Source organism: Cebus imitator, unplaced genomic scaffold, assembly GCF_001604975.1.
Source record: "Cebus imitator isolate Cc_AM_T3 unplaced genomic scaffold, Cebus_imitator-1.0 Scaffold349, whole genome shotgun sequence".
Classification (NCBI taxonomy): Eukaryota; Metazoa; Chordata; class Mammalia; order Primates; family Cebidae; genus Cebus; species Cebus imitator.
Genome location: NW_016107664.1, coordinates 75,544 through 86,274, shown reverse-complemented (window position 1 = coordinate 86,274; position 10,731 = coordinate 75,544). Strand labels below are relative to the sequence as shown.

General features: G+C 40.4%; 1 protein-coding gene and 1 long non-coding RNA gene across 2 annotated transcripts in view; both read left to right on the top strand.

The window, feature by feature from the left end:
• The window catches only part of LOC119467901, a 4,253-nt gene extending 3,165 nt beyond the window's left edge, over nt 1-1,088 (top strand). Inside the window, exon 2 of the long non-coding RNA XR_005196537.1 lies at nt 847-1,088. This is a non-coding gene — a long non-coding RNA (uncharacterized LOC119467901). The remainder of the gene's footprint in view (nt 1-846) is intronic.
• Nucleotides 1-10,731, top strand: part of LOC108287632 (VPS41 subunit of HOPS complex) — an 89,541-nt gene that overhangs the window by 3,399 nt on the left and 75,411 nt on the right. Inside the window, exon 2 of the mRNA XM_017506154.2 lies at nt 7,908-7,946. Coding sequence (XP_017361643.1) covers nt 7,908-7,946 — 39 coding nt within the window. The remainder of the gene's footprint in view (nt 1-7,907; nt 7,947-10,731) is intronic.

The following is a 10,731-nucleotide window of genomic DNA, read 5'->3' as shown; positions in this document are numbered from 1 at the left end:
AAAAAAAAAAAAAAAAAAGGAGAAAGCAAAGTTGTTAACTGTCCTATCATGCTACATTGAACCTTTTAGAAAACTTGGCATAATTTTTTTTTCTTGTTATCATGTATCATAAATGCCAGTAATCTCCAGGATTAGCAACACAAAACTAAACCTCTCCACATTATCTTTCCTGAGTGGTGTTTTCTTTGGTGATTGCTTCCCTCCGCCACCTTAATTTTCAGAAGAACCGAAATAGTGACATCTGCACTGAGTTATTGTCGTATAAAACAGCTCAGAGGATCTAAAACTAAAATTGCTTTTTAGATATGAATGAAAAATTTTTTATAAGTCGTTGGGAGATCCTTGCTTTTGCCTAATATGGTAAGGGTAGTTGTCAAAAGTAACTACATATATATTTTATAGTTTACAGAAAAAACTAATACCCTGCATTCTCCCTGGAAATCTTCTAACCAGCAGTTTTACTTAGGTTCAAAACGATTTATAGTTGACCTTCATAATCACAGATGCCCAACAGTATTTGTCCATATCTCTCTTATGAATAACATTCTGCTTGAAGTCCAGTTGTTTGTGTATTTGTCTTATCTCTCCTACAGATTGCTGAGTCCTCAAGAGTGAGAACAAGAACTTACTCATGTCTGTATCTTCCACAGGACTCGTGTTTTATAGTACTAGGTTGTTTAATACAGTGTTTAAGTGAATTTATTAGGGGGAAAATAGCATTCCAAATTGTAAATTAGTAGGATTTGCATGAAATGGCTTTATCTTACTTGAACCTTTTTTAAGTTATTAATTCAGATGAAATGTGGATTACATTCTACACTCTCTTTACGCTTGCCGGCTCCCCAGGTACCCTTTGATCTTTCCTACTCAAGCAGCCTGGACCCTGGTCCATTAAAGTATTTCCACGATTGGACCATCTATTCCTGAACCAAGTAGGAGAGTTTCTACTTTGAATTCTCCTTCTGCATTTTAGAAATTAGGGGAATTCTGTCCTTATTGTAGATCACTTATGGATTATTAGATGGTACATCTGTCATTATGTCTATCCCGGTGTGATTGTGTTACAATAAAAATCGAATCAACACAAATTTGAGCACCTCAGTTTTCTTGCCTGTAAACTGGGAATTTTCCTCCTTAAAACTTCTGTGAGTATGAAGTATGTTAAAACTTTTGTGAGTATGAAGTATGTTAAAGTGACTAGGTTGAAATGATTGTATAAATAGCACAGAGGTTAATCATCGAAACTTGGACTTGGCTTATATGTGCACAATTCTCTTTCCTTCCAGTTTGGCTAAGATAGCTATTTTAAAGGCAACATTAATACTAACTAAAGGAAAAACGAAGCCCAAACAAGAAGTTGCAAAAGCATAGGATTAGACAGATTTTTAGAGGGCATACCCTTTCCCATCATGTAACTAAAATGTAGTCACAAGTTAGTTTTGCTGTACTTGCTTTTTGCTTTGTAAGTGTTTCCACTCATCTTCACCTGAGTTGTTTGGCTAGAGGCCAGTTCACTAGCTGATTGGTAGTAACCTCCCCTGCGGCACCTACATTAACACCTTGGAGACAGGACACTCATCAGGTCAGGGGCTTTTGTGTCTCATGCTGCTTCCTGTTCATGGCTGTGGAGTCCCCTGTTGCCTTTGTTTCTTCTTGATGCCTGGGTCTCCTTACAGTTTTGTTGTTGCTGTTAAAAACCACTCCTTCCAGGCTCTTATTTTAAACCTACTGAATCAGAATCTGTGAAGATGGAGCGTATTAGTGGGTATTAGCTAATTCCCCAAACTGAGTTTTGATGATTCTGATGCAAAGCCAGATTTGGGGCAGGGTTACCAGGTTACCAGGTTTGTCCTTTTTTCCATGCTGGAGCAGACATCAAGGCTTTTTTTCATTTGCAGAATAAGATGAGTGCAGTAGCTGAGCCCAGGGGGTCAAATGGGCTTGGTAACCTGAGTCTTCATCTTTCCTACTCAACCAGCCTAGGCCCTGAGTGTCCAAGACTGGCCACAACTCCTTTGAGCTTTTTTAAATTGAAGCTGTGTGACAACAGGAATATCAAATATATACCACACAAAATATTTCCTCCTTCCTGTGCCTATATCAGACAGTAGAATCTATTACAACTCCCTTTCTCATTATGCTCAGCTGGGGCATACAGTTTGTTGGGAAGAGAGAGAAGGTGGCAGTATCTCAGTAAGTGTTCACATGTACCTCCAGGCATAGATGGAGATAGATGATTTCTTGGAACTGATGTCTGCTTGGTTTTTTCCTGCAACATAGAGCCAGGTCAGCCTTCCCACAAAGCTTGGAGTGGCCTTCCCCAGACCCCAGCCTACCATTTCTCCCCCAAATTCTGTTTTTCTTTCCCAACATTATGTGGGCCCTTACAATTCTGAGGACTTCACAACCCAGGCAGGTCCTGGATCCTCTCTCTCCTGGGCTGACAGTCTTCCTCATCACCCCTCCTGACCTCTGAGGCCAGCTGTGTCAAGCCTTCTCCCAGGCCACTGTCATAGGGTTCTGTGCTGCTGGGAGGATTAGGGGTGGGCGTTGATTGAAGCCTGTGTTAGAGAAGTCTTCTAGGAGCCCAAGGAATTGTTGGAATTGCTGAATCCTTGTTTGCTGCTACTTTCCTGCAATTCCATTTCTGTACCTGTCCTAAGTTCTTAAGCTAATAATTCAGACATGAGTCCAGAGAAAATATGCTTGGTATTGCTCCTAAGTGGAATGGCAATATATAGAGGAGGTAGAATATTCTTTTAGATTGGTGGCTTATCTCATCATCATCACCAGCAACATGTCCTTCCAGTAGGATACTGGGAGACAAAGAGGGCAAAGCCTTTGGGTTTATCCACAGCATGTTTAAGATGAGTACTCGTAGGACAAGGCAGTTAATATTAGGTGCCAGCTGAGGGGTATGGGAAGAAACATAAAAACGAAGCTCTGATGTTGAAGAGAGAGTGAAGGTCCTCAGGCTGAGTGCCTGACAACCCCTCCCTGGGGTATCCCCGAGGAGTCTGCTGAGCCTGTAGAACATTCCATCAGGATGAGTGCAGAGTGGGGCCAGGGACTTCTAAGTGGAGGAAAGGGCAGAGCAAGCAGTACAAATTCAGGCAGGCAGCTGTTGGTGCACGTGAGCAGGAGTGCCTTGGTGTTGGAAATTGGGAGTGGTGGGGGTGGTGGTGGAGTGCATTGTTCCGTCCTGGGTGTAACCACTCAGCTACAACTGATGTTATGTGGAAGTGTGGATCCTATGTAGACATATAGTCAGGAGTATAGGTTTTTATATGGAAGCTTTTTAAAAAACACCACCCAGGCCAAACAAAACACCTGCAGGCCACATCCAGACCCCCAGCCACTGATTTGCCACTTGTGGCATAGAGATACAAGCAATATCTTGACTAGGGGTTCTGCAGTGTGGCTGGAGGGTCATAGGTTTGTGGAGAGAGTAGGGAGTGAGGCTAAAGATCTGTTGGGGGCCAGACTGGAAAGGACTTTGACTATTTTGCTGGGGAATCTGAAAGCTGTTCTTCAGTCTGGGACACTACTGCGTCCTACTACTGGGTTGTTTGAGGAGGGCAGTGGCATCTGATCTGTGCTTTGGGAAGATAATCCTGATGGCAGATGATGAGTATATTAGGCCATATGTCAAGGGACAGACATCATTAGATAAAGCTGTTTGGATAGGTGATTGGGCTTAAGGGGTTGGTTTGCAAAAGAAAGGTAAAGTGAAATGTTTGTGAAATGTTAGCTGTCTATCTGTTACCCAGAATTGGCCTAGCTAGACATTTGTATCACTGGGTATCTTCCAGCCTATCACTTTTGCTTTGTTTCGGAATAGCACTTTTTTTTATTATGGTAAAATATACATAGCATAAAATTACCATTTTAACCATTTGTAAAGTTGAAAACATTTTTTGTAGAGACGGGATCTTGCAGTGTTGCCCAGGTTGGCTTCAAATTCCCTTGCCTCAAGCAGTCCTCCTGCCTCCGCCTCCCAGATTGCTGGGATTATAGGTGTGAGCTACCCCCACTTTAACTATTTTTAAGTGTGTGATTCAGTGGCATTATATCCACTTATGTTGTTATGTTGTTGTTCAACTGTAACCATTGCTAGAGTTTTGATGTTTGTCCACCTCAAATCTCATGTTCCCCTAATATTAGAGGTGGGAGGTGTTTGGGTCATGGGGGCAGATTCCTCATGATGGCTTGGTCCCATCCTTGAGGTAGTGAGCCCTCACTCTACTAGATTCCATGAGATCTGGTTGTTAAAGAGAGCCTGTCATCTTCCCCTTGCCCTTTTTTGCATCCTGTCTTGGCATGTGATCTCTGCATATGCCAGCTGCCCTTCAACCTTCTGCCGTGAGTAGAAACAGCCTGAGGCCCTCATCAGAAGCAGTGTTGGTGCCGAGTTTCTGGTACAGACTGCAGAACCATGAGTGAAATAACCGTCTTTTCTTTTCTTTTTTCTTTTTTTTTTTTTTTTTGAGAAGGAGTCTTGCTCTGACACCAGGCACCAGGCTGGAGTGCAGTGGTGCAATCTCTGTTTGCTGCAACTTCTGCCTCCTGAGTTCAAGCAATTCTGCCTCAGCCTCCCGAGTAGCTGGGACTACAGGCACACGCCACTACACTCAGCTAATTTTTGTATTTTAGTAGAGATGGGGTTTCACTGTGTTGGCCAAGATGGTCTCAATCTCTTGACCTCGTGATCTGCCCACGTTGGCCTCCCAAAATGCTAGGATTACTGGCATGAGCCACCGTGCCCGGCCCCACCCTCTTTATAAATTACCCAGCCTTAGGTGTTCCTTTAGAGCAACACAAATGTGCTAAGACAACCACTCGGCCTCTTTAAAACTTTTAATTATCATCACAAGCTAAAACTCTGTACCCGTTCAACAATAACTCCTGGCCACATCCTCCCTCTTCCTTTGGTAATCTCTGTTTTAATTCTGTGTTATATAAGTGGAATCATGCAGTATTTGTCCTTTTGTGTTTTGCTTATTTCACTTTGAAAACAGCATAATTTTATAACTTATATCTTCAGGATTTGAAGTTAGATTCTTTAAATGAGAGTATGAAGCTAAAAAAAGGTTTGAAAACCACTGACTTTCTCAAACTGTAACCTTTCTCAACCTTACTTAAAACTTAACTTCTTGGATTTCTTACCAAGAACATTTGCTTTATGTCTTCTTGTTTGCCTTTATGTCTTTAGCACTTTAATCAGAGGACTTGATGAATGAATGAAGCTAAGAAATAACAGACCAGGCTAATTCCTGACAACACTCATGCATTGCTATGGTAGGATTGTGGGAAAAAGGATTTTTGAGGTCACCTCTCTGTGTGAGATGTTCATAGTGGTGCTGAGGGCAAGTTTCAGAGTTTCCATCGATTCCAGCAGCCAAGGAAGCTACTCTCAGGGCTCAGTTTTCCCTGAAGATTCAGATCTCAGATCTGCATGCCTCAAGGTGTCAAATTCTGGCTCTGCATGCTTTCTGCTGTGGAGAAAGTGTAATTTGATTTTGAGTTTTTGGATTGAAATTGCTGGTTGGAGACTTATTTTTTTTTCTTTTTTAATTTATATAAATGTAAGGGATATAGGTGCAATTTTGTTAAATATATTGCATAGTAGTGAACTTTGGGATTTTAGTGTCACTGTCACCTGAATAGTATACATTGTATCCATTAAGTCATTTTCTCATCATCCACCCTTCCCGGTATCCATTGTTTGCCGTTCCGTACTCTTTGTCCACGTGTACATATTATTTAGCTTCTACTTATAAGTAAGAATTTGCATATTTTCCTGTTTCTGAGTTGTTTCACTTAAGATAAGTTTTTTTGTTTTATTTTGGTTGAGAGAGGATCTCACTCTGTTGCCCAGGTTGTATTGCAGTGACGCAGTCACAGCTCACTACAGCCTTGACCTACTGGGCTCAAGCGATCGACCCTTCCAGGTTCAAGTGATTCTCCCAAGTAGCTGAACTAGAGGCACACGCCATCACACCTAGCTAGTTTTCTTTTTATGTTTTCTAGAGATGAGGTTTCACTATGTTGCCCAGGCTGATCTCAAACTCCTGGGCTCAAGTGATTATCCCACCTGGGCTTCCCAAAGTGCTGGGATTATAGGCATGAGCTGAGTGGATTCTATATGAGAAAAAAAAATTTCCTTAGGTTTAATGTAATTTTTCTGAAAAGAGTACTCAAGTGTCTTTTTAGAATTCTGCATCCAGGAAATAAGAACCTAGGTGTGATTTATTGGCTTAGTTATCAAACCCTTGTTTTGCTAATGTTGATAACATAATATTCAGTGACTCACAGAGATGGTAAGGATGTTAGAAGTCATTAAACTTAATCTCTAATCCTCACTTTCCGACCTCAGAGGTGTTAGGAAAGTTTATAATGCAGGTGGTGAATGTGACATAATGAGCAGTTTATAATAGATGTTTTGTAAAGACGTCAGAATAGTGACTGTTAATGTTAAAGTGGACCATGTCCACAAGAGAATCATCAGTGCAGTAAGGGGACTAAAACCAGGAACTGTGATGGTGAGTGCAGAAGAGAAGCATTTCAGAAGATGGAGCATAACATGCCATTAACTCTCTGGACAGCTATCCGGTAGTGGAATAATTTTTTTTTTTTTTTTTTTTTAATGTAGTGCTAAGAACAGAAATATTACTGTGGATTATTGGAGCTGCAAATGAATAAGAACTTTCTAAGACACGGATTGACATTAAGCTAAACAGGCTGCATTGAGACATAGAGAAGATTCTCATATTCATTGTGGTTAATGATATAAGTATAGTGAAATTCTTAATTACAAGGAACATTTATCCCCATTTTACCCATGGCCTTCGAGGGCAAGGACTGTGTTGTCCACAAGGCTGTACTTTGGAGCGTGCCTGCCACCTGTCAGGCTCTTGCTGATTTTTGATGAATGAAATTAAAATGATTTTAAACACTAGTTACATTTTTCCTGCTCTCCAGCTTTTATTGAGTAATATATGCATCTGATCTTCTTTAAAATGTTCATTTTTTTTCTTGAAAATATATTAGTTATATCTAAAATGTCCTTGCCTCATTTTTTTTCTTCTTTGTTTATCTCATGGATCGTTGAAAAGTGCTTACATTCAGTGTCAGCATATTAGTTGTAACCTTTTATTGCTATTGATATCTATAAGTACGTTAAGTAAATCTTCATTTTGCTGACCTCTTTGAGGATGCATGGCATCAGCAGATTCTCTCTTTCACTGGACAGGTGAGAGATTAGCAGGATCAAGTCAATTTTTCCCTTTTTGCTTTGTTTCTTTCAGAGCAGCAAGATTCATTGTCTAGCAAGAGGGAAACTGTGTTTAATGGCAGAATTTGTCTTAGTGGTAATGGTTTAAAGAGTGCATGTAAATTATACAGCTTGTTTACACAGGGTCTCATAGGTATCACTGCAGGAGATTCTTTTTAAAAAGCTGTTTTAGCAAGGCAATCATTTTAACTCAACCAGATTAATAGCATAATAATTAATAGCACAAGAGCGTTTCAGTATATAAATTGGCTTGTAGGTAACTTGAGATGGCAGTTTCCTCTTCCTTTCCGAGATCAGTGAGGCTGCTTTGCCAGATGGGTTTCCATTATTAACAAGGGAGAGAGTCTTCCAGGCCCTCACATGACAAGTTCCTGGGGTAATTTGTTTACCTGTTAACTCTTTGAGGGAAAGCAGCAGGATCTGCCTGCCAGGGTGTGAAGTTGCAGGGGGTGTGTGAAAGTCTGAGCACGTGGTCCTGTAAAGTGTAGTTGTAGATTTTCTTCCAAAAAGGCCACATGGGTGGTGGTAGGAACATAAGAACTCTTTCTTCTTGCAAATGATTGTTATTCTTTTATCATCTCTTCTGACCATTTTCTTTTTATGTGCTTTATAGGAAACTGGGTCCCTTGAAGAATCTACAGATGAGTCTGAGGTAAGGTGGTGACTCAGGAGCCTTTGCATTTGTAGCTTACCATATAGTTCTCTTGAGTTGTGCTGATTTGCTAAATGCAACATTCCCAGGGGCTGAGGGAGTAAAGCAGGGCTGTAGGTGACTGAGCCCTGGGGAAGAGCTTTTAGTATGCCAGTTATCTTAAAAGAGATTAAATGGATTAGCTTAAAAAATAAACAAGAGGCTGGGTGCGGTGGCTCACGCCTGTAATCCCAGCACTTTGGGAGCCCAAGGCGGACGGAGCACGAGGTCAAGAGATCGAGACCATCCTGGCCAACATGGTAAAACCCTGTCTCTACTAAAAATACAAAAAAAAAATTAGCTGGGTGTGGTGGTGCGTGCCTGTAGTCCCAGCTACTCGGGAGGCTGAGGCAGGAGAATTGCTTGAACCCAGGAGGCGGAGGTTGCAGTGAGCTGAGTTCGCGCCACTACACTCCAGCCTGGTGCCTGGTGACGGAGTGAGACTGTCTCAAAATAAATAAATAAATAAATAAATAAATAAATAAACAAGAAAAGGAACAAACACTTTTCATCGGGAACAATATTTTAACTTGAAACCTGTTGGCAGTGGGAATATTGATACAAAGTTTTAGAAATTTATCTCAACACTTTAACATCCTCCTTGCCTGCTTTTTAAAAACAGTCACTGTAGGTTTTATGATGTATATTCTTTATTTGTTCTTTTAATGAATGTGACATGTTTATTGGTATAATTTTTGAATCATTTAAATTGGAGTTTGTTTCTTAAAAAGGAAACTACCTTGAAAGTTGTTAGGTGTTGTGATAGTTTCTTAAGGAGAATAATATATAAGGAAGGACTTTTTAAAAATTTTATTTTCAAGTCTGCATAGGAAATGTTTAAACATAATATTAATTTTTTTTTTTTTTAAGGCCGAGTTTCACTCTTGTAGCCCAGCTAGAGTGCAACAGCACAATCTCAGCTCACTGCAACCTCCGTCTCCTGGATTCAAGCAATTCTCCAGCCTCAGGCTCCCAGGTAGCTGGGATAACAGGCGCCTGCCACCACACCAAGCTAATTTTTGTATTTTTAGTAAAGACAGGGTTTCACCATGTTGGCCAGGCTGTTCTCAAACTCTTGGCCTTAGGTGATCTGCCTGCCTTGGCCTCCCAAAGTGCTGGGATTACAGGCATGAGCCACCTGGGATTACAGGCGTGTGTGGCCCAAGCATAGTATAAATTAATTGGCTTATCAGTTTTATAGATGGACTCAGAAGAAGAAGTACGTTTTTCCTTTTAATATTTCATTTCACTCAGGAATGAAAATGTATCTGTGATAACCTGCTGGAAATACACACTGATATATCTCTAGCCATAAAAATCTATTACATTTGGGTTGATATTGCATAAGCTTATGTGAATTTTGTTGCTTTTCCAAGGACAAGTTGGGCTTATGCATATTTCTGTAGAGAACAGCTTATGTATCAGGCGTGTCCAATCCTTTGGCTTCCCTGGGCCACAGTGGAAGAAGAAGAATTGTTGGGCCACACATAAAATACACTAACAATAGCCGATGAGCTAAAAAAAAAAATTGCAACAAAAAAAATCACATAATGTTTTAAGAAAGTTTTTGAATTTATGTTGGGCTGCATTTAAAGCCATCCTAGGCCACATGTGGCCCATGGGCCACAGGTTGGACAAGCTTGTTATATATTATGTCATTGTGTAGTTATGGTTTCTAACATTTTCACTAATAAGACTTCCATAACTGTGGGACTCCTGGTAAGGTATTTCTGAGTTTGCCTATAGATAGGATATATTTGTTAATTTCTCATAAAGTATTGAAAAGCATTTTATGTTTCCTTAATTTTGGAAATCTATAGTTAACTGAGATTCCAGTGTTCTCAGAATCATTGATACAGAATCATACAGTGTTGGAACTCTGCCCAGGAATTTCATTTTACAGGTGAGGAAGGTGTTGGCAGCCACTTACATCTAAATCTTTCCACACATGCCCCAGATACAAAACAGCTCAACAAGAAAGCAAATAAAAGCACACACAACCCAGGCTTCCAGTATAATTAGCAAACAGGGAGTAATACAAACTTCAATGCAAATGGAGAAAGAAACATCCAAAGCCAGCAGAGTCGGCTCTGGAGTTGACACTGGAGCTGAGAGTCAGTTGGAGACTGGGTAGAAATGAAGAGAGCATAGCTGAGACCCAGCTGAGGCCGAAAGCAGATAAAAATCATTCTTAGTGAAAAGGGGGCCCCATTCTTAGTGGGGAAATATGAGAACAGATGTGAGACTTGGTGGATTTCGAGAATTTAAAGAAAGGAGCTTGAAAGTATGTGGGGCTTTAGGTGATAGAGTTGGATGGTGCTACTTTTGGGAGAGATGGGAGACATCCCTCAGAGGCTTGGCAGTGAAGGAAAAGGACAAAGCAGAGGAGATTAAGGGTGCCCAGAAACAAAGAACATCATCAGATCAGGAGACTTATCTACTCACCAAAAAAGATACCACTTAGAAAAGACAATGCAGAAACCTGGTAAACCACACAGATGCCTCTTGTCTTCTTCCCTAGTAGCATCTATTAATGCTATCTGAGAAAATTCAAGACATTTAAAAATGAATTGAAATGACAAGTAACATCCATAAAAAGCTGCTATAGGAAGAATTTAGAAAGCCAGAATCAGAGTTTTCAGCAGCAGAAAACAATAACCTAAAACTCCATCATGAGTTGAATATCTATATACAGGCATTTGCAGATAAAATAAATGACCTTAATGCTTTTTTTTTTTTTTTTTTT